At 42.2% G+C, this 27,850-nt stretch overlaps 1 protein-coding gene across 6 annotated transcripts in view; it reads left to right on the top strand.

Moving 5' to 3' along the window:
- The window catches only part of vps13d (vacuolar protein sorting 13 homolog D), a 117,185-nt gene that overhangs the window by 61,488 nt on the left and 27,847 nt on the right, over positions 1-27,850 (top strand). For 5 of the 6 annotated variants that reach the window (XM_028583732.1, XM_028583735.1, XM_028583737.1 and 2 more), the window contains 14 exons: positions 1,221-1,395; positions 1,917-1,991; positions 2,085-2,285; positions 2,443-2,532; positions 3,341-3,481; positions 3,569-3,694; positions 8,663-8,768; positions 9,278-9,430; positions 12,061-12,196; positions 12,303-12,350; positions 12,961-13,111; positions 13,361-13,577; positions 13,664-13,911; positions 14,007-14,198. In XM_028583732.1, coding sequence (XP_028439533.1) covers positions 1,221-1,395; positions 1,917-1,991; positions 2,085-2,285; positions 2,443-2,532; positions 3,341-3,481; positions 3,569-3,694; positions 8,663-8,768; positions 9,278-9,430; positions 12,061-12,196; positions 12,303-12,350; positions 12,961-13,111; positions 13,361-13,577; positions 13,664-13,911; positions 14,007-14,198 — 2,059 coding nt within the window. The remainder of the gene's footprint in view (positions 1-1,220; positions 1,396-1,916; positions 1,992-2,084; positions 2,286-2,442; positions 2,533-3,340; positions 3,482-3,568; positions 3,695-8,662; positions 8,769-9,277; positions 9,431-12,060; positions 12,197-12,302; positions 12,351-12,960; positions 13,112-13,360; positions 13,578-13,663; positions 13,912-14,006; positions 14,199-27,850) is intronic. The other variant, XM_028583733.1, reaches the window with a different exon arrangement.

Genomic DNA, 27,850 nt, shown 5'->3' on the forward strand with positions numbered 1-27,850 from the left:
ACTTTTCATCAGATTGCTCCTGACTCGCCATCTCTGCTGCTTCTTCGAATCTCTGTTTAGCTGGTGTGTGTGTGTGTGTGTGTGTGTGTGTGTGTGTGTGTGTGTGTGTGTGTGTGTGTGTGTGTGTGTGTGTGTGTGTGGCGCGTGTGTGTGGCGCGTGTGTGTGGCGCGTGTGCTGGCATGTGTGTAAAAACACTGGCTCTGATTGGCTACCATGAAACATGACTCTGCCTTAGCCAATCATAATCGCTTACCTCGTTATTAACCCTCCTCCTCAGCTGCGAGCCAGGGGTGCGTTCGGATTACACAGTTTATTCAATCAATGCATAGTAACACACTGCATTTAACGTCCAGTAACGTTAACGGCGTTGCAACGACGGGAAAAGTAATTAGTTAGATTACCCCGTTACTGAAAAAATAACGTTATTCCAAACACTGTTGGTTATTTATTTGTGCTTTAAAACACAACTGTGTGAAAAAATCAGAAAATAAGGTTTTATTCCTCTTTTTCACAGCTTGAATGTGCTCTCAGCTGGCTAGTACAAACTCTTTTTGTCTTTTTTTTTTTAAATGAGTCAGGAAGCCGACAGCAAAGCCTAATTTTCGTTTTAATGTTTTCAACCAAAGAGAAATGTTCTCCCCTTGTCCTAAAATGGTCATAAATCAACACTAGAGTACTTCCTTGTTTTATGAATAAAGTGGTTCACACATTTTGTACCTATTATTGCCTTCACATGTTTAATTTAGGTCTACCAAATGTACAAAGAGTTCTTCTGGTCATAAGCACAACATTCTGCCTGTTTAAGACTCTTTACTGCAGCGATATGAACAATATATTTTTACTTCTTGCTTAGTGCTCAACTCTGTCAGTGTCATTTCATTTCATGAGCAGTTTCTAAACTGTTGGCTCTTAGAAAAATACTCCAGTGATTAAGTCTCTAGTATGGATCAAACTCCTAAATCAATGGCTCTGATATTCCCTATAATAAAGTTCTCAAACTCCACGCCTCCAGGCTTCCTCTTCTGAAAGTGTAGTCTGGAGGACCAGGCTGAGACAGCCACGCCACTCAAATCATTTTCTCAGATTGGACAACTCATAACCACAGAAAACATACCACAGTTTTCACAGGATGACTAGTACTCTGCATTAGTAGTGATGTGACCTTGGCATGTAAACTGGGTGGATTGGCCCTTAAATTGTGCATGTGATTCTCCGGCAGATTCAGTTTCCTACTCTGGACATCCGTCTGTCCTACAACGACATTCAGCTCTTCTTGGCCATCGCCAAGTCCCTCCCTACTGCCAGCTCTGCAACGCCCTCCGACTGTGATGCCAGCAGCGAGCCCGTGGTTGCACCCAAAGACAGCTTCAGACAGAAGACAGAGGCCCTCATAGGTATGTGAAGACCAGCCAATAGAGGGATTTGAAACTGAAGCTTTTCCATCCCGGCAAAAGTATAACATCTTTTTTTCACAATTATTATCAGTGTCTAAAATACATCCAAATATTGTAGTCAGAGCACATCTTCAGTTATTATTTATGTAATTTGGCTTAAAAGTTAGCAAGGTGACTGTTTAGTTCCAGTAGTGGTATATAGGAACGCTGTGTCACAGCTCGCTGTACAGATACCAACCTAGAGCTCGACGTCAACCAGATGCTGGAGATGTCCTGGACTTCAGTCCCCCACCATCATCAGCAACGCAGCTGTAAAACCCAGCTCAGCACATGATGCTCGCACCAAACACAGACTGAAACACATCTCAGCCAGCTCAGGGATTCTCATCAATAACTCATCCTAATTCCCTCCTTCATCCCCCCACTGCCCCCACCATGCATCGTCTGATTCTGATGCTGTTATCCCACTGCTTATCCCTGCTCTCAGAAAAACATTTTATGAATGTGTTTTGTCTCCACAGAGGGCCAGCTGACCCATTTACAAGACCTTGGCTTCAGGAAAGAGGACTGCAAAAGAGCCCTGATCCACTGTAAAGGTGAGTGAGACCTTTACCACTGTTCTCCACACCTAGTAATCTCACCATTATTGAATGAGAACCTATATAAAGACAGAACAATGCATCCCTCAGGCCAGCTGGACCAGGCTGCCACGTGGCTGCTGGAGAATGCTGAGAACATAGTGGGCCATGCCAAAGCCAGGACGGACTCTGGCTCCAGCAGCCACTCAGCTCCTCTGTCTGGGGTGGAGCTGAAGGCTGAGGGCGTCTGCATCTGCTTCATCGATGACTGTCTGGACTGTGACATCCCACTGGCTGAGCTCACCTTCTCCAGTAAGTCTCATTTACACAAGATACTGCATCAGACATTAAGGACTCCAAATGTAAGTATTTGAGAACTGTCAGTCATTGTGCTACGAACAGTGCTTCATAACTGAAGCTGAGGATGAATATGTTGTATCTCAGCCTGATCATGTCCCTGTCATTGCAGGGCTTTATGTGCTGCAGCGCATTGGTTCCACTAAGGAAGGCAACGCCAGCTTCACTCTGTCTGGAGACTATTACAACAGAGAGTTGTCGGGTAATAAGATTAACTTGTAGCATTAGAACATTTATTTAATGTTTCAATGATCTATTGTGAACATTTTCCTTAGCGTGAAGGGAATTCAGCTGTGTGTTTGTTCAAACCTATCAAAACCTAAAACAATAGTTCAATTCCCAACAATGTGATGCAAAATGTGTAGTGTGTCACTCTCATAGAGTTTGGACAAGTGAAACACAGACACTGTGCTGCCCACTGCTCAAACAGCCAAGACATTGCAGAATACAACTAGAGAACATGTGACGAGATCACATCAGCTGCCAAATCAGGCATAAAGTGATGCCTTTGCTCACTTCACACCCATCTCCAAACTCTGCCTTCATTTTGATCTCAACTTCTCTCAACAGAACAGACACACACACACACACACACTTGGCAAGTACTCAAAACCTCCTCTGTGGTACCCCCCCTTACAGAAGGTGTCTTTAGGTCCACATGATAACACACACATTCCCACGTGCTCACACACACAGACTCACAAGATGAAAACAACACCAGCATCGCTGTCGTGGCTGGTAATGACACAGCCAAAGACTGTCCAGCTGTGGCTGAGCAAGACATTGGTTTAGAGGCACTGTGTTAAAACCATTAGGATAAAACCATTTCACAGTAATGTCACATTAATCAAGATGTTCTACAGAAAAGTGCAGAGCATGTGAGATATTATTAACAGATTGATCAGACCAGTGGTCCAACAGAGATGAAAATGTTGCTTTTCATGAATGACAAATCCTATCTCAGTTTGTGTGTCTGTGTGTGTCTCTGTGTCGGTGTGTGTGTGTGTCAGGCTGGGAGCCCTTCATCGAGCCCTGGCCCTGCTTCCTGTCCTGGCAGCAGCAGGCCGCCGGCCGTCTCCACCCTCCACGTTTCAAGATGGGGATTCGAGCCAAGCAGAGACTGGATGTCAACATCACGTCTGTCCTTTTGGGTGAGTAAGGGCTTCTCTGCACATTCACTTTGAGGTGCACACAGTGTTCTGTCACATCATTCAGTACCACTTATCTGGTCCTTCCAGAGCAATACAACACCACCAAGAGTTCCTGGATAGCTGACTACTGTAACAAGGAGGGACAGACCCCCCTGTCTTCACCCCCCCTGCCCTGGATGGGCTCCTCAGTCGACCCACCCAGCTTCAGCCAGAGTGAGTTCCAGCTACACACAGTACCACAAAGAGATTCTTCACAGAAAAGTTCTGAATTGATTTAATGGATGGCCAGGGATGGCAAAACCTTTTAGTGCTTGTTTTATTTTTCTATTTCTATTTATTATTTATTATTTCTATTTTATTTCTTCATTGTAGTTTTCTGTAAAATCTCGTCTCGATCTCATGAACCCAATTGCGTGTCTATCGTCTTGTGAGGTGGGTGTCTCGTCACACCCCTAGTAATTATTACTGTTGCAGTGACAACCAGAGAAGTGCACGCAACAACACGTTCAATGCAACAAAGCTGCACGCATACATAACCCATAACAGGCTTTTGTTTTAGAGACAATGGTGAGCAAATGAAGTTATTTGACTGTGGAGTGAAAAGTTGGACTATAACCCTTCAGCATCACAATGTTAAACTGCTCAAATTGATTGAAGTGAGAAAGAACCAGATGAACCTGAACAAAAAACAAAAAGGAAATGTGTTCATTTTTGGGACTTTGATGTCACAATGTCATTATTAGGCTAACATATAACTGACTAGTATCTTAATTACTCAAAATATACAGTACAGGCCAAAAGTTTGGACACACCTTCTCATTATTTTCATGACTATTTACATTGTAGATTCTCACTGAAGGCATCAAAACTATGAATGAACACATGTGGAACTATGTACTTAACAAAAAAGTGTGAAATAACTGAAAACATGTCTTATATTTTAGATTCTTCAAAGTAGCCACCCTTTGCTCTGATTACTGCTTTGCACACTCTTGGGGGTAGTCACCTGAAATGGTTTTCCAACAGTCTTGAAGGAGTTCCCAGAGATGCTTAGCACTTGTTGGCCCTTTTGCCTTCACTCTGAGGTCCAGCTCACCCCAAACCATCTCGATTGGGTTCAGGTCCGGTGACTGTGGAGGACAGGTCATCTGGGACAGAACTCCATCACTCTCCTTCTTGGTCAAATAGCCCTTACACAGCCTGGAGGTGTGTTTGGGGTCATTATCCTGTTGAAAAATAAATGATGGTCCAACTAAACGCAAACCGGATGGGATGGCATGTCGCTGCAGGATGCTGTGGTAGCCATGCTGGTTCAGTATGCCTTCAATGTTGAATAAATCCCCAACAGTGTCACCAGCAAAGCACCCCCACACCATCACACCTCCTCCATGCTTCACGGTGGGAACCAGGCATGTAGAATCCATCCGTTCACCTTTTCTGTGTCGCACAAAGACACGGTGGTTGGAACCAAAGATCTCAAATTTGGACTCATCAGACCAAAGCACAGATTTCCACTGGTCTAATGTCCATTCCTTGTGTTTCTTGGCCCAAACAAATCTCTTCTGCTTGTTGCCTCTCCTTAGCAGTGGTTTCCTAGCAGCTACTTGACCATGAAGGCCTGATTCGCGCAGTCTCCTCTTAACAGTTGTTCTAGAGATGTGTCTGCTGCTAGAACTCTGTGTGGCATTCATCTGGTCTCTAATCTGAGCTGCTGTTAACTTGTGATTTCTGAGGCTGGTGACTCAGATGAACTTATCCTCAGCAGCAGAGGTGACTCTTGGTCTTCCTTTCCTGGGGCGGTCCTCATGTGAGCCAGTTTCGTTGTAGTGCTTGATGGTTTTTGCGACTGCACTTGGGGACACATTCAAATTTTTCGCAATTTTCCGGACTGACTGACATTCATTTGTTAAAGTAATGATGGCCACTCGTTTCTCTTTACTTAACTGATTGGTTCTTGCCATAATATGAATTCTAACAGTTCTCCAATAGGGCTGTCGGCTGTGTATCAACCTGACTTCTGCACAACACAACTGATGGTCCCAACCCCATTAATAAGGGAAAAATTCCACTAATTAACACTGACAAGGCACACCTGTGAAGTGAAAACCATTTCAGGTGACTACCTCATGAAGCTCATTGAGAGAACACCAAGGGTTTGCAGCGCTATCAAAAAAGCAAAGGGTGGCTACTTTGTGGAATCTAAAATATAAGACATGTTTTCAGTTATTTTACACTTTTTTGTTAAGTACATAATTCTATATGTGTTCATTCATAGTTTTGATGCCTTCAGTGAGAATCTACAATGTAAATAGTCATGAAAATAAAGAAAACGCATTGAACGAGAAGGTGTGTCCAAACTTTTGGCCTGTACTGTAAATGGAAACTATGTATTCACTTCGCCAACCTGGCAACCACTTTTAAAAGTTAGTGTTGAGTCCTGCAAATGTTAATTTATTTAAAAAAAAAAAATCAAATGAAGAAAAGATAACAGAATAGCCATGTGACCGTTATAAATATTTAAGCTTAGATGGCCTCTTATTCTTTATATTTGAGCTAAAGGATTTCATCTTTATTTGCTTTAATTGCTTTATTTGCTTTTAGTTAAAAAAGAAAAAGTCAGTGTTACTCCGAACTGACATGCTAACATGGCAACACAACCTACACAACAATTCCACTCTTGGGAATTTGCACAATTACATACACAGATGATCTTTGTTCAGTTATATGTTGATCAATCAACTTAAAGGCTAATAAAAGACATTAGGGCTGGGCGATATGGAGAGAATCAAATATCACAAATGCATCGATATCGATACTGTAGTGTTGACTATTGATGCTTTCACAGAATATTTACACAATGAGATTTTTGATAAATAATCATCAGTAATGTGGATATAATGACTAAGTGGGTAAATAGTAGGCAAATAATAGAACAGTTACAACAGTCTGGTAAGTTCAGGAAATGACATCACTTTACTGTAATGCAGCCTTTAAAACCAAGAAAAGACAACACTTAAGTCATATTACGATATCCAAAATCTAAGACGATATGTAGTCTCATATCACGATATCGATATAATATAGATATATTGCCAAGCTCTACTGGTTTTATATTTTCCTTTTTATGTCAACACATCTCATTTTTAAAAAACAACAGTGAATGTATCTACTAACTGTTGTATTTGTGCGTATCACAGCCTGATATGTCTCCTTTTCCTCTGTGTCATAGTGTTGTTGAAACCGATCCGTGAGCCACACCGTTGTTCCTTCATCACCATGAACACACACACACACACACACTGTACTTTATTCTGACTCCACCCCACACACACCGTCCTGCTGACACAAACACTCTTTCACAAATACTACCAAACAAACGTTCATAGGCGAAAAATGCACTGCTTATGTCAGTTATCGAGCTAGAAAGCTAGCTAATTAGCTGGTCAGCTGCAGCAGCATATAAACTTACCTGCAAATGTCACTTTGGCCCATTCACACGCTGGTGTGGTCCTTACTCTTTAGTAACGTTAAACTGTCCGTCCAGGAGATGTAAGCTACAGCCAAGTTTATTGACTTATTCTCTCCTTTTGTGTTACCTGTGTGGAGCTCCCTCCTGCCAGCTGCTGTCAATCCAACACTAGTTTGCATTGCCAGACCTTTCTACAATAGAAAGGTATTGCTATGCCACAGATGCAGTCTGGGATAGGAAAAAAATTGCTAGGGTTGTTTGCATTTCTTTAAACCAATCATAATCTGTGCAAAATAGTCTCAGGAAGGAACTTGTTCTGGTGGAACACTTGCACCCCATAAAAGAAAACGCCCCATACAATATTAAATGAAGTTAAAGGTGCTCTAAGTGATGTGATGCGTTTTTAGGCTACAACATTTTTTGTCACATACAGCAAACATCTCCTCATTATCCGCTAGCTGCCTGTCCCCTGAACACACTGTAAAAAATGCGGTCTCTGTAGACAGCCCAGGCTCCACAAACGGCAACAAAATCAAACTGCGCCAACCTGCCCCACGAACCATAACAGTGTTCCAGCCAATAACCGACAAGAAGGAGTCGGTTGAGTCATGAATACCCATTGTGGAAGTAGCCTACGTGCTAACGCTGCTGCAGTGATGACTCAACCAGCTCCTTCTTGTCGGTTATTGGCTGGAAGACTTATTTGTTATGGTTCGTGGGGCAGGCTGGCGCAGTTTGTTTTTGTTGCTGTTTGTGGAGCCTGAGCTACAGAGACCGCGTTTTTTACAGTGTGTTCAGGGGACAGGCAGCTAGCTGAAAAATGTTGTAGCCTAAAAAACGCGTCAAATCACTTAGAGCACTTTTAACTGTTGACACAATACAGTAACGTGAGCTATTTAAATGAGCTGATACATGGTTAAACCTCATTAGCTCTTAGCAGTGTATCTCTGTGTGTACTTAGTCCACAGCAATCCCCAGTTAGATAGTAAATGTCGTAAACATATTCCTTCAAAACTTGCCGTTTTTAGCTGCTAGCTCGGGGGTTGTTGTTGTTTCCCGTAGCGAAGGGATTTTGAGAACGGCAAAACACAGAGAGCGGAAGGAGAGGGGCAAAGCCTCCTGTAAATGGACTTCCATTGCACTGTACTAACCTAACACAGACACGTCTGTCCTAAACAGCTCTATCAATTTTCATATCTGTGTCTGTGAAATTTCCTTTTCTTTTTCTCTGATCCTCCATAAAAACTTTGCTGCAAATGATAAATGCTTAGCTCCACATAATCAAGCCAGTGGGAGATTGTTAACTATGTATCCTAGAAATCTATGCGCTGCTGGCAATAGCCATTGTCACGTGATTATTCACATGAGCGTGCATTTCAAATACCGACCATCTTAGCAGTTAGGACCAGCCGGCTCCAGGAGTAGAGATATCATGACTTTTAGACCCTAGTGTATCCCTAGTAAAGCATCTTTTCACATCCCTAGTTCATGATGTAGGCTTTTTGTTCAATTGTCTGTTTGTAATCACCAAACCTAAGCTGAGTTATTATATCGGAGCCACACCTGTGACTGGTCAGGCTGTTTACGTCCCACAGCCCAAGAAGGAAGGAAGTGCATGACTGTAAGAGTTGATACTAAAGTTAGTAATGAATAATGTTAAAGGCCAAGCACCCTCACCTTCTCTCTGATTTGGTTTTCATTTCTGTTTCCAGCAGATGTCAAGCTGTCCAAAAGGAGGCAGCCATTTGTGCCATACGCTCTACGTAACCACACAGGATGTACCATGTGGTTTGCCACTCTGACTACTACACCCACAAGGTAGGTGTAACCATAATGATGACACATGTACATTTGTGTAATATTATGTCAACATTTCAAGAAAAGGATTTTTTTTTTTTTTTAAATTCAGGAAGACAATAATGGGGGACATACTAGATGTGTATACCTTTTTTGGTCACATAGAAAAAATGAAAGTATTGTGAGCTTAGAAAAACAAAGATTATGTACCATGTTATGTAATCTGGATCACATTTAGTACCTGCATACAAAATTTTGAATAATTTAAAGTTAGTGAAGTTGGGATGACCATGAGCTAAAATATTATTATGATAATTCTAGGAAAGTGTCTGACAACACATTTGGTATGAGAATACTGGGGGACCAAGTGTACCTGCCATCCTGACATTATTAACTTTGCCAGGTTTCCTACGGCTGATGCTCTGAGAATATGTTGTTTTTGTTTGAAGATGTGTAGACCAAGTGAAGTGAATGTTTAACTTTAGATGAGCAGAGGGTAGACACTGAACTCAGATAAATGTTCCCCACAGGGTGGCACTGTCTCACAGCAGTAGTGCAGATTCAATCTCAGAAGTCCATGGTCCAGGAGCTGATGACACTCACAATGTGAGCCAGTGGAGAGAGGTGCTGCCTGGGGAGGAGATTCCGTTTGAGTTTGAAGCCCGCGAGAAGCTCCGCCACCGGTACAGCTCTGAATCACATTCACCTGTACATAAATAAAAATGGATTGATGGATATTCCCATTTATTTTATTCATCATGTTTTAATGTTAAACATACATAGAAAGATGAAGTTGAACGATGGTTATGCCATTATAACCCTAGTTCTATAAGAAACAGGCGTAGCAAAGGCTAGTCGCCGCTAGGGATGGGCATTCGATTACATTTTATTAGTCGATTGTCGGGAGAATTAACGATCGACTATCGATTAATAATTAATATTTTTATATTAAAATTCATTATTTATTTAACTTTTTATAGGTTAAAAATGCAATGAAAATACAAAAATACAGCGTGTTTTTCCTCGATGTGATCTTAATAACAAGAAGAACAACTTGTGGCAGTTAAACTGGAGGTTATAGATATAGATTATAGATATAGATTATAGATATATGCGCTGCGGTGCGGCACTCTGAAGCAGCAGAACCTGTAGCTGCGAGCCGGCGTTCTTAAACAGAATGTAACTCTAAACTATCCAAGGCACGGGACAAAGCCTAATCAAAAATAACCAGTAGGCTAACTCACATACAACTTCTGCACCAGTCTACTGATGTGTGTTGAGAAAGATAAGCATGTTGACATGATCTGGGGTCAGACGCAACCGCTACCTGGTGACCGTCAGTCCAGCCGCCCAAAACAGCCGCGTTGCCGGGATGCACAGGTACCTCCGCGCTAACCTGGCCAGCCCGGGGAACCTTATTCTGTTCTTCGTAGTGAGTTTCTACCAGTCTGGTGATGGCACGTCGTGATGAAATGTGATATGCTGGTTCCAATATCCATGTCAGTGAACTTGCAGGTCCCTTGGGTCATTTTCTCTGCTCGTTGTGCATCGCAGCTCCTCCGTGCTAACGCCGAGTTTATGCTAGGTTGAGACTGAGAACAGGATGCACCGCGGCCACCACCAACATTAACCAGGCTCGGATACACTTTGTTTAGTGGTAGGCTACATCATGTGAGTTGTGGCCGTGTTGTACTTATACACGGCATCTCAGTGTTTGCAGTTAACTAAGTCGTTTTTTTAAATCAAAATGGTCCCACGCCACACTTAGCCATGTCCTCTTCATGATTACTTTTGAAATCAAAACGGAAACTTGCAGCTAGGTAACTGAGTATGGAGTCAAATATTGCCCCCGGGTGGTAAAATGTTTAATTGCTGCCACACTGTGAAATTCATTTGATTGCTTCAAGACTCACACTACGCAACGCAACCAGCATTAGTTTAATCGATAATAAATAAACGTGATCGACGAAATTCTTAATAATCAATTATCGATCGTCGAGTAATTATGACCATCCCTAGTTGCCGCTAGACATGGGCCGGTTTCAAGGTATACCAGGGTTTGAAAAAGTCACGGTTTCAAAACCACAAAAATGTTCTGTCATACCGTTCCCCAGGTATGAGCTGTTTTTTATGAGTGGTCAAGGACAGAAAGTGCAGTTTAGAAATTCCTCTCCCTGCCAGTGTGCAGTGTGTTTAAAAATAAAATACATTGTGTTTAATGGAAAAAAAGTTGTTGAAACATGGCCGACGATCGTTCAAATGGCCCAATAGTTGGAGGCAGGGGGTTAGGGTTATCGGCTGGAGTGGGGTCTCGACATCGCTTTCCAGCTCAGACTCTAACTTGCTCTCATAGCAGTAAAGCATCACATTGAAGCTGCGGAAGTGATACCGCCAGCGTCCAACCAAAGGCAGGCATCTTCAGGCAAGCTTGGCAGTCTGGTGGTTGCTGAACACCGCTTTCTGCGCGGTCTGCGCCGGCGAGTTTCTTGAAGCTGCAACTCAGTCCATGGAGAATATTAGTGAACATCCGCCGTCGCTAAAGAGAAAAAGGATGTTTGACGGCTGTGTACGTCGGCTTTATGTTGTGCTGGTGCACGGTTTGGAGTAGTCACGTCCTGATTGGCCGGCTACGTTTATGCAAAGTTCAGTGGGCATAGTTCTGCTCAGGATTTGAGAGGGTATTACTGATAGAGTTCAGTAGAGAGCGGGGCCTGTGTGACAGAACTACAATAGTGGCTGCCTTAGGAAGCCATCATCAGTGTTGTGTGAGTTAAATGTTTTTTTTATATTAAGTTGGCAGATTTATCTTTGCTAGTAATATGTTGGATTCATGTTAAGGTATATTTGTTGACATATTTTCATTTTTGAAGAAGAAACCTTTTAAAAAAATTTATTAAACACTGATTCTGAGGAAGATCAGTCAAAGATCTCTGTGTTAGAGTGAGGACAATTTAAGTGGATTTTGGATTTGGAGGACTTTATTATTTGAACATGTACATGAACATCAGTGTTGTGGTCCTCAGCAAATGTTCACAAATTTTTGATTAAGGGGTACATTGCCAATTTTAGACCAGCTTTGTGTCATCTTTGTGTTGGCAGTGCGTCAAAAGGATTTGTGTTTGTCGTTCATCTAAATACACACAAAAATATCAGCAAAGTATCTTACTGTGCAGTGCTTAGGGTTGTGCAACATGACTGTAAAACTAAGTCTAGTATAAACAATTGAGTGATGACTTCCACAGTTTTTTCCATAAATTCATTTAGTAGATTATGATTTGGTATAACTGATCCATTGCTGCCTCCTGCTCCGCAGACACACTCATGAGCTGAAGCTGCACCAGCTGCTGGTTCGGGTGTGTGGATGGGAGCAAGTCAAGCCGGTGTCTGTGGACAAAGTGGGCGTTTTCTTCCGTTATGCAGCTCCAGACAGAAACAACTCTTCCAATACTGTGAGTACAAGTCATAAAACTCTAAACAAAATTCCTTTTGATGATGTTTAGGGTTTCTGACAAATTGACCTATTTTTATGTAAAACCTTCTTTTTCTCCTTTACAGGTTGGCAGTCCTATTAGCAGAACCAACATCATCCACCCTCATGTTTATGTAAGTCTTGTTTTTGAATCAGTGAGTAGTCAAAGTAAGCATTTAGAATAGAGTTCATAGCCACTGTAGCAGTTGTAATGCTCATTATACACTGGGAACAAAATATTTGGATGGATTAAAAATGGAGAAGCAACTTTGCTTCTAATGAGTCAAAAATGTAAGAGCATGAAAGAACATGAACGCATGTACCATAGATTTTCAAGTAAAAGCAGGTTTTCAAATAGTGTCAGTTATGGAAACACAACTCATATATGCATACATGAAGAAGGTTCGGGAGACTTTGGTGACTTACACAGAAGCATAAACAGTGTAGTGCCATCCCAACTTCTAAAGTTCCTGTCTTTCTGTCTGTGTATTTAATGTGTATATGTATGTACATATATGTACATATATATATATATATATATATATATATATATATATATATATATATATGTATGTATGTATGTATGTATGTATGTATGTGTGTGTATATGTGTATGTATATATGTGTGTGTGTGTATATGTGTATGTATGTATTTACACAGTAATTCAAATAAAAGCCTGGTATTTCATGGCAGCAGTATGAATTGAAAGCTGATGGTGACTGGCTCCTTTTGTGGCCCTTCAGTTCTCGGCCCTGCCTCCAGTTAGAGTGGTCTTCTCCATCACAATGGAGGGCAGTGCCAGGAAGGTCATCACTGTCCGCTCTGCCCTCATGGTGAAGAACCGGCTGGATGTTCCTATGGACGTCAGACTCGACAGCCCCTCTGCCCCTGACAGTAAGACAATCCTCTATTTTGTTTGATTTCTATTCCATTTTAGGTCAATTTACTAGTCGGGTTGTCCATGCTGGTCTTACATTTTTTTAGTCAAGTACATAGAGTGAAAGTCTGGTGTGTAGTTTTATTTAATTATATATCTGTTTCATGTAACATAATTTTTTATCCTTTTATTTTCATTTCATATTGTTGAATCTTTTTTCATGTCGTATCATTTGATTTAAGCTAGCTGTGTTGCTGTGTTGACAGAACCAGTGGTGTTGCCTCCTGTCCTTCCTGGCCAGGCCTTGGCGGTCCCTCTCCACCTCACGTCCTGGCGGCTGCAGGCCCGGCCCAAAGGCCTGGGCTTGTTCTTCTGTAAGGTTCCCATCCACTGGACCAGCGTGGAGCGGCCTGGAGAGATCAGCAGCAGTAAGAGGGAGTGTCAGTCAGCAGACTTTGACGACAGCCGCAAGCATAATTTCAGGTATATACAGTCACTTGGACGTTTGTTCTTGGTTCCTGTCTTCCTTTTATCCGGTACCGTTCGCCTCATTTCTCTGCATATCACAGGTTTTGTGTGGTCATCAAAAAAGAGAACTACCCCGAGCAGCAGCCTGCCAAGAGTGTTTCTGGCAGTGCAAAGCAGATCTATCGACAGCCAGGCCATAGCATCTACCTGCTGCCCACCATGGTGCTAGCCAACTTGCTGCCGTGTGACCTCAACTACTACATCAAGGGAACGTCCATCAAAGGCTCACTGCAGCCGGGGAAAGAGGCGGAGCTTCACGCTGCTGACACCTCACAGAACATGGAGCTAGGTCAGGATTTGTCATAAGCCAGTCACTGGTTGGTGTTTACTTCCCAAACATGTTCCTTTTCCTCACTCCTGGTGTTTCTGATGTGTGTCCTTCAGGAGTCCTCCTGGAGAACTTTCCTGTGTGCAAAGAGCTGCTGATTCCACCTGGTACTCAGAACTATGTGGTCCGCATGAGGCTGTATGACACCAACAAACATCTGCTTTGCCTCACCATCCGCATCATCCTGCGAGCGCAAGGGGCTCTTAAGATCCTGATCTCCGCCCCCTACTGGCTTATCAACAAGACTGGTAATGTTTTCTTTGTTGTAATACTTAATATTAATCCATTTTGGCCTAAAACGCCTGTTTAAAAAAGGCCTTTTTATGTAAGTACTTTTCTGTAAACCCCTTCCCAAAACCTGGCCATAATCTTCAACTGCATTAAAAAAAAAAAAAACTATAAACAACAAAAATATCAAGAAAATTTTGAAAATCAGTACAGATCCGTTTTCATTTCATTATTTCATACTTTTGAGGTACCAAAGTGACAAGTGAACGTCACTGATACAAAGTTATAGAAAAAAACCCAAAACAAAACAGAGGGTTACTATTTCTTTACATAACAATTTCATATAATTATTTGGATGTAACTTTGGATAAAAGCGTCTGAGAAACCATAACCATAACTTGGTGGTGAGTGTACAGATCAACAGAACAGTATAGTCTCAACTCATACATTCAACTCAACTCATCATTTACTGTCGAGTGCTGCGGTAATGCTTTCCGAAGCACTGAATGTGCAGTGGCACATTGCACTGTCTGCTGCCATACACTGTTGCACCAGGACGGGCCTCACTCTTCAACAGTGAACATTCCCGGCAGATCTTTCTCTTGTCGAAGATTTTTTCACAGTCTCACTCGGCTGAGGCTGCCACAGGTGCTGCGGCGCACTGAGGAGCACTTTTTGCTGTCACAGGGGTGACAAGTTCCTGTGCAAGGTCCTCCTGCCACTCTTTGTAGCTACCCTTGTAGGCTCCAGCACTCCTTGCAGCAATGTAAGAATTGTAGCAGCTGACCGACAGGAAAAAGAAAAAGAGCCTCCGCCACCATTTCTTGGACCGATGCTGAAACTGATAGTAGCTTATCATCTGATCCAGTAGATCGACCCCCTTCATGTGCTTCTGGTAGTCAGAAAGGCATGCTGGCACTGTGAACTCTGTCTGGATGTCTCCCTGTCTTCTCCTGACAGTCCCTTCTGCCATGGGCTCGTGGTAATTTGACAGTACCAGAACGACCTTTGTATCCTGCCAAGCACAGAAGGTCAGGTCATCCTGAGACCCTTGGTACTGATGCTTATCCATGGCAGGCGGTTTTGGGGGGATTTACTTTCTGTTTGATCGAACGGTGCCACACGCATACAGACCATGAGCCTTCAGATCTTCAAACAGCGGCACCCCGGAATAAAAGTTATCCATAAAAATGGAGAGATGGGACCCAACGTATGGTCTAGCCAGATCCATCACAACGCGGTGCGCAAGGCCCTTCTCGCTACTCCCCCCCTCACGTCCGGTGTAGACCTGGAAGTTTGATACATACCCGGTGGAGCTTTCAGCCATGACCCACACCTTGATGCCCCACTTGGTGGGTTTGAGAGGAAGATATTGCCGGAAAGCGAGTCTCCCCTTGAATTTCACCATACTTTCATCCACGCTGACAAAGCCGTCCACTTCGTACAGTTCCTGGAATTGATCTTTCAGGTAGTCAAGGTACCATCTGACTTTCCAGAGCTTGTCAGAGCGGTTCACATCTTTGCTGTTGTCTTGCAAGTGGAGATACCTAAAAATGCACATAGCAAGTTGGACAGTGAATGACACATTATTTTTGTTATTATTATCATGAGCTTTCATTGTCATGTGTTTGTATAATTTCACTTTATCAGTAATCATCAGACATCATAATTATTACTGTCATCCATCATGAGCTATCATTTTCATTTCTATTTATGTATGTTTTATGTATTATCAGTCATCAGACATCACAATTATCATCATCCATCATAAGCTGGCATTGTCTATTGCATCCTATTTATTTTGTATTATAATAATTATAATTTTGCATCAATTATTATCTATCATCATCTTTAGTAATTTATTGTCATTAGTATCAGCATCAAATCATTACACACACACACACACACACACATACTTTCACTCACACAGACACACTCTCACACACTCACACAGACATATTCAATTTCAATTCAATTCAATTCAATTTTATTTATAGTATCAAATCATAACAAAAGTTATCTCGAGACACTTTACAGATAGAGTAGGTCTAGACCACACTCTATAAATTCCAAAACCCCAACAATTACAGTAATTCCCTCAAGAGCAAGCATTAGCAGTGGCTATTGCGACAGTGGCAAGAAAAAACTCCCTTTTAGGAAGAAACCTCGGCAGACCCGGACTCTTGGTAGGCGGTGTCTGACGGGCCGGTTGGGGGCGTGATGAACAGTGGTGATAACAGTCACATTAGAAGTCACAGTGACTTCGAAGGTTATCGTGGAAGTTCATGTCGTAGCAGGGCACATCGTGTCATACTGAGTAGTGCAGTCTCCTATACCGGATCCTGACTACTCTGTGCATAGGAACATCACAGCAGGGCGTTGCGGGATGTGACGTGGCGCTGCAGAGCACGGGTGGATGCTGCGGATGCAGCAGGACGCAGCAGGATGCGGCCGGGAAATGCAGAGAAGAAACATAAGGACTCCGGGGAGTAAACTCCCCAGAGCTAGATTAGTAACAAGCATTTCTGGGACAGGATGCATACAAAAGTAACAAGTAGAGATGAGAGAGCAGCTCAGTGTGTCTTAGGGAGGGACAGCCTCCCCGGCAGTCTAGAATTGTAATAGCATAACTTAAGAGAGGCAGGTTAAAGAGAGGTGCCTGGTCGGGCTAGAACTCTCCCCAACCGGATCGGGCTGTACTGGCCTGCCTCCCTCTACTCTCGCTAGATTATTAATTATACAGTATATAAAACTGATGACTACGAGGAGAAGCAGTGGGCCGGGTTAGGTGGACACTGCAACTCCTCACTCCTTAACTATAAGCTTTATCAGAGAGAAGAGTTTTCAGTTTACTCTTAAATGTGGTGACGGTGTCTGCTCCTTGAACCCCGACTGGGAGCTGGTTCCACAATACTGGAGCCTGATAGCTGAAGGCCCTGGCCCCCAGTCTACTTCCAGAGACTCTAGGAACCATAAGTAGCCCCGCATTCTGGGAGCGCAGTGCTCTAGTGGGACAATAAGGTACTATGAGCTCTTCTAAGTATGATGGTGCTTGACCATTTAGAGCTTTGTAAGTCAGGAGGAGGATTTTAAATTCGATCCTATATTTAACTGGAAGCCAATGCAGAGAAGCTAATACAGGAGAAATATGATCTCTTCTCTTAGTTCTCGTCAGAACACGTGCTGCAGCATTCTGGATCAGCTGGAGAGTCTTAAGGGACTTATTTGGGCAACCTGATAATAAGGAATTGCAGTAATCTAGTCTAGAAGTAACGAATGCATGGACTAGTTTTTCAGCATCGTTTTGAGACAGGATATTCCTAATTTTGGCAATGTTACGAAGATGGAAAAAGGCTATTCTTGAGGTTTGTTTTAAGTGGGCCTTGAAGGATATATCCTGATCAAAAATAACTCCTAGATTTCTGACAGCAGTGCTGGAGGCCAAGGTAATACCATCCAGAGTAACTATATCTTTCGAAAACGAAGGTGCGTTGGTCCTATCACAATAACTTCAGTTTTGTCTGAGTTTAACATCAGGAAATTGTGGGTCATCCAGGATTTTATATCCTCAATACACGTTTGAAGTCTTGCTAACTGACCACTTTCATCTGGCTTAATTGACAGATATAATTGGGCATCGTCTGCGTAACAGTGATAGTTAATTGAGTGTTTCCTAATAATATTACCTAGAGGAAGCATATATAAGGAAAATAGAATTGGTCCAAGCACTGAGCCTTGAGGAACGCCATGGCTAACTTTAGCGTGCTTGGAGGGTTTATCATTAACATTAACAAATTGGGATCGTTCAGAGAAATAGGACTTAAACCAGCTTAGTGCAATTCCTTTAATGCCAACTAAGTGTTCCAGTCTCTGTAACAGGATGGTATGGTCAATAGTGTCAAATGCAGCACTAAGATCTAGTAGAACAAGAATGGAGACAAATCCTTTGTCTGCAGCAGTTAGAAGGTTGTTAGTAATTTTCATCAGTGCCGTCTCTGTGCTATGATTCTTTCTAAATCCTGATTGAAAATCATCAAATAAACTGTTGCTATGTAGAAAATCACATAACTGATTAGCAACCACCTTATCAAGGATCTTGGATAGAAAGGGAAGGTTAGATATAGGTCTATAGTTTGCTAAGACCTCAGGATCTAGGGTGGGTTTTTTCAGAAGAGGTTTTATCACAGCAATTTTAAATGACTGCGGTACATAACCTGTTAGTAAGGACATATTGATCATATCTAATAATGACCACGGGTAACGCTTCTTTGAGTAGCCTCGTTGGGATGGGGTCTAAGAGACAGGTAGACGGCTTAGCTGAGGATATCTTTAACATTAATTGTTGAAGGTCTATAGGATAAAAGCAGTCCAAGTATATGTCGGGAGTCGTCGTTCTTTCTAGCAGTCCTGCATTTAAAGATGAACTGTTAGAAGTTAAGGGCAAAAGATGATGAATTTTATCTCTAATTGTTATAATTTTATCATTAAAGAAGCTCATGAAGTCATCACTACTCAGAGCTAGAGGAATAGATGGCTCAGTAGAGCTGTGACTATCTGTCAGCCTGGCTACAGTGCTGAAAAGAAACCTTGGGTTGTTCTTGTTTTCTTCTATTAATGATGAGTAATAGTCTGATCTGGCCTTTCTTAGGGCCTTCTTATAGGTTTTCAGACTGTCTTGCCATTCCAAACGGGATTCCTCCACTTTGGTGGAGCGCCACTTACTTTCGATGTTTCGTGAGATTTGTTTTAATTTGCGAGTTTGGGAGTTATACCAAGGAGCTAATTTCCTTTGCTTTATCGTCTTCTTTTTGAGAGGAGCGACAGAGTCTAAAGTTGTCCGTAGGAAAGTTGTATCACCGTCTACAAATGTATCAATTTGAGAGGGACTGAGGTTAACATAGAGGTCCTCTGTTATGTTAAGGCACGACATAGACTGGAATGCTGTAGGAATATTTTCCTTAAATTTAGCTATAGCACTGTCAGATAGGCATCTAGTGTAGAAGCTGCTATCTGGTTTAGTATGGTCAGGTAACAAGAATTCAAAAGTAATTAAAAATGATCTGATAGTACCAGATTCCTGCGGAAATATTATTAAATCCTCAATTTCAATACCATATGCCAGCACAAGGTTGAGGGTGTGGTTAAAACAGTGCGTCGCCTTGTGCACACTCTGACTGAAACCGATTGAATCCAGTAATGAGTTGAAAGCAGTAGTAAGGCTATTGCTGTCATCGTCCACATGGATATTAAAATCACCTACAATAAGTACTTTGTCTGATTTAAGGACTACACATGATAAAAACTCTGAGAATTCAGTTAAAAATTCAGAATACGGACCTGGAGCTCGGTAGACAACAACAAATATAATTGGTTGTACTGATTTCCGTGTTGGATGTTGAAGATTAAGAAAAAGGCTTTCGAAAGAGTTATAATTTAGTTTGGGTTTAGGGTTAATTAACAGGCTTGAATCAAATATGGCTGCAACTCCCCCTCCTCGGCCTGAGCCTCTAGGAATTTGAGTATTAATATGACTGGGAGGGGTAGCTTCATTTAGACTAACATATTCTTCATGGCCCAGCCAGGTTTCAGTAAGACAGAATAGATCAATTTGATTATCAGATATCAATTCATTTACGAGTACTGCTTTAGAAGACAAAGATCTGATATTTAGTAATCCACATCTAATTTTCCTATCCTTTTCTATCATTGCAGTGGTAGTTTTAATTCCAATTACTGTAGGTTGTTAAGTATTGCCCCTCTATTCACCACTTTGTGTGGTCTGTTGTTGATAATAACTGGAATAGTACTAGTACTACACGTTACTGGAATAATACTAGTACTACATGTTATCCTACAGAAAACATTTTCAGATTCATCCACTTGTATAGTGCTATCAGGGTCGATACCTGGGGGACATGAATCTGTGATATTTTCAACATAATGTCAATACTTGCCTTCTGTCAGTGTGGTCGTTATGTTGTCAGATAGCTCCGTGTCGGTTTGGGTGGAGACCATCACGCTTCGGCAGGTTGGGCATCTCCCAGAACAGGTTGAAGTTGTCGACATAGGGAATGCTCAGGGAAGTGCAGAGTGGTTCCAGCCAAGTGTGGAGCCAGAACAGTCTGGACCATCTCTCCGCACCCTTCCTGTAAGTAGGTAGAGGCCCAGAGATGACAATCCGCTTACCTGTGCCCATCAGGGTGGTGATGAGAGTGGTGAAGTCTTCCTGGAGTGCTATCGACGTCTCTCTCTGATGTCGTTTGTGCCCACATGCACGATGATGTTGTCGACCTTGGCGTGGCGGGCGAGGATGCCGGGAAGTTTGTACTGGATGTCACGGACCTTGGCACCGGGGAAGTAGTATACCTTGGAGGGACCGCTAGGTAAAGGGGGAATGTGGAGGTCCCTTACCATGGAGCTTCCGATGACCAGCGTGGAGATTGATGAGTCCGAGGTGGGAGAGTCCGCCCTCAATGGGCGCGTCGACTGTGTGGATGGACCAGGATGAGCTGCGTGGGGACGTGGCAGAGAAGGGAACTCCTCGTCGTTCATCAGAAGGCTGTAGCGGTTTTCTAGTTGTAGGGGTTGGGCTGCGGCTGAGCGCTGTCCTGACCGCCTGCTCTGGTGCTTGCTTACACGCCATGGCTCAGGCTGGTGTGGAGTGGAGCTGGTCAGCAGAGCTGGCTGGGTCCTCGGCAGAAGCCGAGGAGAGACAACAGGGACGGAGGTTGTATTAGTGCGTGGTGGGGTGAGAGTATTGCAGGGCACAGTGGAATCAAAACATCCGTCAGTGTGTGTGTGGGGGGAACTTCCAATGATAATGGAGTCGAGGAACTCTTCACTTGCCTTGATCTGGAGGAGAGTCGATATTCTGGCTTCAAGTTCCACTATCTTCTGGTTGAACAGGAGGCACGAGTCACAGCCAGGTGAACAGCTGAGGGGGGGCATCGTGTAGTTTGCTAGTTTAGCTAGTAGCAACGTTGATGGAGGCCTTCTCCTAAAACCTAAAAACCTTCACAAGTCGAAATACAATGCAAGTGCTCCTGCTTGTGTTTAGCAAGCTGTGGATAGCCCGTTACTGCTACCAAAATATAGAATAGATTTCCCAGGAGGCAAAATCCTGAGTGGTTCGCTTTAACTCCCGCTAGCGGGCAGGCTAACTAGCCGTTAGCACAACAAATACCTAGACGTTAGCTAACGGAGCGGAGGAAAGTTTTGCAAACAACGGAGAAACTGCGGCCAGACAGGTCCGGTTAAAATACAGCTAAATGGTGTAATTAGTGACTGTATTTCGTTGTGGAGGACTTTAAATCGCAAGACGTTAAGCGTCTGCCGTTGTCGTCTGCAACAAGAAACGGGAAGTCAGGCGGAAACGGAAGTGACGTTCACAATACTCACCTCTGTAATGAGTATATGTGTAATGTGTATATATATATATATATACACACACACACCCTCAAACACAGAGACACACACACACACAACAGACACAGACACACACACCCACACACACAGAGAGAGACACACACACACACACAAACACACAGACACACACAAACAAACACACACACATGATGGCAAATCTGTCCCTTGAAATGGCTTGGGAGATGCTCGTTCGAAAAAGCCACTTTTTCTGACGCCAGAAATCTCTACGTGATGGCAGGTCAAGGATCCCCATGGCAAGACACAGTCCAATGACAGTCTTCATTTCAATAACTGTGACCGGTACCCACTTGCTGTTTGATGGAGTTGCGCTCCGTGATTGTTCAGCATAAAGATTTGTTTCTGTTACAAGTCGCATCCACAGCTCCTCCGTAAAAACATGTGAGAAGACCTGTATTGGTGTAACAACCTCTGGAAGCTCTATCTTGACGCCTGCTTCGCGGTTATACGGGATCTTCTCATGAGAGTGAAAGTTGTCGGTCTTCCATTCTTCTTGGAAACCAGCAAAATCACGCATATCCTCCTCTTCCTCTCGAAACCTCGCTAAGATCCACTGCTCTCTAACTACGCAATCGACTGGTACATCTAAATCATCGGGGTTATCGTTTGAATCTGGTCCTGTGTCATCCTCCGTAACTTCATCAATATCACTTCCTTCACTTGAGTCAGCCATGACGGATTGCTAGCGGTGTTTAAAAATGTCGGCTGAAAACTATAGACAGTAAAAGAAAACTTACTGTACGTGTAGGCTTATTTTGACCAATCACAAAGCATTTTACTAGTCACATGCATTTAAAAAAATCCCTAAGCATCTCTGTCACTCACCCCAAGAATATTTCAGCCAATCACAGTACATATAATTGGCCATGTGCCTTGAAAAAGACGACACCGCTCAAAATGACGCAGACGCGTTTGCCGGGCTTAATGGTCACTACGCACAGATGCGTGATCCGGTCTTAAAGGTAAACACAAACAGATGTGTGATCCGGTTTGAATGGGTTAACTAATATTTTTAATATTGCTCGTGTAGTATTCAATTATTATTTAATGTATATTGTTTCCTATTATTTAATGTATACTCTGTATGTGTGCTGTGTCTGATATTTTTGCTGCAACACCATTATTTCCCATTTTTTTTGGGATCAATAAAAAAATCTATATACAGTTTTTTACAATCACTTTGCTACTAATTTCAGAACCTTGATGTCATTTTTCAAAACTCTAGACACAAAACTCAAAACGGTGATCAGTTGTAACACAGGCTATCCAATGTTTGAAACATTGCATTGTGCATTCATATCTTTAAAGAAATATTGCACAATCATTGGTTCAAATAACTAATTGATTGTGAAATACCATTGAAACGTTAATTTAGATCACCCACACACAAGCTACCCATAGTTTCACTGTGTCCTTGTTCGTACAATCATTAAATATTGTAGTACAAAATAGGTGATACATGTTTCATTATGGTACTACATACAGATACATCCCTGTAAAAGTACTGCAGTAGTAGAGATAATACTACAGACCAATGTGGTAGGAGTATATACAGTACAGGCCAAAAGTTTGGACACACCTTCTCATTCAATGTGTTTCTTTATTTTCATGACTATTTACATTGTAGATTCTCACTGAAGGCATCAAAACTATGAATGAACACATATGGAATTATGTACTTAACAAAAAAGTGTGAAATAACTGAAAATATGTCTTATATTTTAAATTCTTCAAAGTAGCCACCCTTTGCTTTTTTTGATAACTCTGCAAACCCTTGGTGTTCTCTCAATGAGCTTCATGAGGTAGTCACCTGAAATGGTTTTACCTTCACAGGTGTGCTTTGTCAGGCTTAATTAGTGGAATTTTTTCCCTTATTAATAAAAAAAAGCAAAGGGTGGCTTACATGCTTTGTAAGTGGGAAAACCTGCAAAATCGGCAGTGTATCAAATACTTGTTCTCCCCACTGTGTGTGTGTGTGTGTGTGTGTGTGTGTGTGTGTATATGTATGTATATATGTATATATATATATATATTTGTGTATATATATATTAAGGCTGAGCAATTTTATGGATTCTGCGATATAAATCGATATTTCTTTTCCCAAGAAAGTATTGATTTTTAAGCCGCGAGTATCGATACATAAGTCCCATTCAAATCCCCCGTGTTTACCCCCGTTTGCGTTGCAGGAAGAGCGATTTGGTCAGCCAGCCGCTAGTGTCACTGTAGAGCAAGTTACCGTACTAACTTTACACAGACGTCTACCTCTTCCTGTTTACAAAGTCAGAGCAAGGAGATTCAAGAAAATGGCGGCGAATATAAATACATCCATGATAGAAATCCAGCACCTTCATGCTTAAAAGCAGATGTGTGGGAGCACTTTGGGTTTAAAAAGAAGAAGGAAAGCAACGACTTAGACAAAAGCATCGCGGTTTGCAAGCTGTGTGACACAAACGTGAAATACTCTGGAAATAACACCAACCTACGAGCCCACCTAAAACATCACCACCCGGACAAGGCAATGTTAACTTAGGACCCCAAGAAGCTGCGGTTGCGTGACCCAAAACAAACCATGCTGGACATCGGGTCCGGGTCTCGGTATCGGCGGTGGTCCCTTACATGTCAATGTTGCTGCCGGTCCTCTGCGTCCTCTCCACGGTGTCTGACAAGCCGGACTGCCGCTGCTCAGCTCAGTGGACGCTCGGCGGAGCTAGGTGTGTACTTAAGGCACAATCTGGAGTCTGAAACTGCCCCAAAACTCCACGACCCAACAACCTCACTAAGGCCGAATCTGATGGTGCGTTCAGGTGCTCCGTAATAACCCAGAAGTTACCATAAAACACAAGTCGTCAATTGTCAAAATCTGGATTGATTTATTTTCTGTTAATTGCAATACTGCACTTTATTTACTTTTCAAAGGTTTCAATAAATGGAACTAATTTTCTCAACACATCTTTGATTCATTTTGTCCAGCATTTGCAAGCTGTAGACTCTCTGTCCAGTCAGAGACATATATTGTGTAATTGATGTTTTTAGTTTTCAGTTCAATTAATTAAATCCAAGTAAATGGAACACTCACAAGATGTGACCAAAATCACTCTGTCCCCTTAAATCTTTCAGAAAATTATGTAAGTGTATCAAATTATATTGAATTGAATTGAATCTTATTGTTGGTTTTCACTTCACAGGTGTGCCTTGTCAGGGTTAATTAGTGGAATTCTTTTCCCTTATTAATGGGGTTGGGACCATCAGTTGTGTTGTGCAGAAGTCAGGTTAATACACAGCCGACAGCCCTATTGGACAACTGTTAGAATTCATATTATGGCAAGAACCAATCAGCTAAGTAAAGAGAAACAAGTGGCCATCATTACTTTAACAAATGAAAGTCAGTCAGTCCGGAAAATTGCGAAAAATTTGAATGTGTCCCCAAGTGCAGTCGCAAAAACCATCAAGCGCTACAACGAAACTGGCTCACATGAGGACCGCCCCAGGAAAGGAAGACCAAGAGTCACCTCTGCTGCTGAGGATGAGTTCATCCGAGTCACCAGCCTCAGAAATCACAAGTTAACAGCAGCTCAGATTAGAGACCAGATGAATGCCACACAGAGTTCTAGCAGCAGACACATCTCTAGAACAACTGTTAAGAGGAGACTGCGCGAATCAGGCCTTCATGGTCAAGTAGCTGCTAGGAAACCACTGCTAAGGAGAGGCAACAAGCAGAAGAGATTTGTTTGGGCCAAGAAACACAAGGAATGGACATTAGACCAGTGGAAATCTGTGCTTTGGTCTGATGAGTCCAAATTTGAGATCTTTGGTTCCAACCGCCGTGTCTTTGTGCGACGCAGAAAAGGTGAACGGATGGATTCTACATGCCTGGTTCCCACCGTGAAGCATGGAGGAGGAGGTGTGATGGTGTGGGGGTGCTTTGCTGGTGACCCTGTTGGGGATTTATTCAACATTGAAGGCATACTGAACCAGCATGGCTACCACAGCATCCTGCAGCGACATGCCATCCCATCCGGTTTGCGTTTAGTTGGACCATCATTTATTTTTCAACAGGACAATGATATGATAAAATATTTGACCAAGAAGGAGAGTGATGGAGTGCTGTGCCAGATGACCTGGCCTCCACAGTCACCGGACCTGAACCCTATCGAGATGGTTTGGGGTGAGCTGGACCGCAGAGTGAAGGCAAAAGGGCCAACAAGTGCTAAGCATCTCTGGGAACTCCTTCAAGACTGTTGGAAAACCATTTCAGGTGACTACCTCTTGAAGCTCATCAAGAGAATGCCAAGAGTGTGCAAAGCAGTAATCAGAGCAAAGGGTGGCTACTTTGAAGAAACTAGAATATAAGACGATTTCAGTTATTTCACACTTTTTTGTTAAGTACATAATTCCACATGTGTTCATAGTTTTGATGCCTTCAGTGAGAATCTACAATGTAAATAGTCATGAAAATAAAGGAAACGCATTGAATGAGAAGGTGTGTCCAAACTTTTGGCCTGTACTGTATCTCAATCATTAGTAACGAGTTGGCAGAATTGGACAAGCAATTCCAAGGGCCTGCATGCGTATAGTGCAGTACTGTCAATACTGTAAATAGTCTGAAAAGGTGGTACATGGGACGATAGAAACAGTGTCTGATAAACAGTAGTACATTACAGTAAAGGTAGTACATGGGACCATAGAAACAGTGTCTGGTAAACAGTAGTACATTACAGTAAAGGTAGTACATGGGACTATAGAAACAGTGTCTGATAAACAGTAGTACATTACAGTAAAGGTAGTACATGGGACTATAGAAACAATGTCTGATAAACAGTAGTACATTACAGTAAAGGTAGTACATGGGACCATATAAACAGTGTCTGGTAAACAGTAGTACATTATACTACAGGTAGTACATGGGACTATAGAAACAGTGTCTGATAAACAGTAGTACATTACAGTAAAGGTAGTACATGGGACCATAGAAACAGTGTCTGATAAACCGTAGTACATTCCAGTAAAGGTAGTACATGGGACTATAGTAGTACATTACAGTAAAGGTAGTACATGGGACTATAGAAACAGTGTCTGATAAACAGTAGTACATTACAGTAAAGGTAGTACATGGGACCATAGAAACAGTGTCTGATAAACAGTACTACATTACAGTAAAAGTAGTACATGCGACCATAGAAACAGTGTCTGATAAACAGTAGTACATTGCAGTAAAGGTAGTACATGGGACCATAGAAACAGTGTCTGATAAACAGTAGTACATTACAGTAAAGGTAGTACATGGGACCATAGAAACAGTGTCTGATTAACAGTAGTACATTACAGTAAAGATTGATGATGAAATATTACATCCATAGATCATGTAGTCTAATTGGTTCATGCTCCACGCTAATGGTGACAATGAATCTTGTTATCTTGAAACTTTCATGATCTAAACATGGAATATTGTTTGTCTGTTTCCATACAACTATGCATTAAGAGTAATGCAACAGTTACTTATCATTTTGAGCAGTTGTAACGATTGATAGTTAGATGATTGTAATGAAATGAATAGACAATCATCTGAAATGTAGTGTGTGAATTGCTTTTTTTTTATTTATTTTTTTTTATTTATTTTTATTAAGTTTTCTGCAGACATATAATGGGTGTTACAACAGATGTAGGATGCAACAAGGTGTCTGAAAGAAAAGAAAAATCAATAGAACAGTTCCACACAGCAATATAGACCCACACCCATCAACCCCCCCTTCCCCAAGGCCACCTGTAGTATTCACAAGAAAAAATAAAATAAATAAATAAAATATATATAAAAATAATAAAACAGTAAACAGAAGAAAAGTCTCCCCCTCCCCCCACCCCCCCACAAGTTTAGTCAGGAGGTCTTGACATCACGGTAAGGCCTTCAATAGTAGTCAGTATAGGGCTCCAAGTTTTATGAAATGATCTCAGCGAACCCTTAAGAGAGTGTCTAATTTTTTCAAGGTGGATGCATTGCAATACCTCTCTTATCCAATCGTCATGTGATGGAGGAGAAGCATGCTTCCATTTAAGGAGGATGGCGCGCCTGGCCAGCAAAGTAGTAAAGGCAATGACGCAGTGCGCTGTAGCTGGTATACATGTGATTGGGGAAAGGCCAAACAGGACACTCAAGGAATTAGGGACAATAGTGTAATTGAGGGCCTGTGAGAGAGTTCTGAAAATGTCGGACCAATAATCTGATAGCACCGGG

This window comes from Perca flavescens, chromosome 7 (assembly GCF_004354835.1).
Source record: "Perca flavescens isolate YP-PL-M2 chromosome 7, PFLA_1.0, whole genome shotgun sequence".
In the NCBI taxonomy this organism is placed as follows: domain Eukaryota; kingdom Metazoa; phylum Chordata; class Actinopteri; order Perciformes; family Percidae; genus Perca; species Perca flavescens.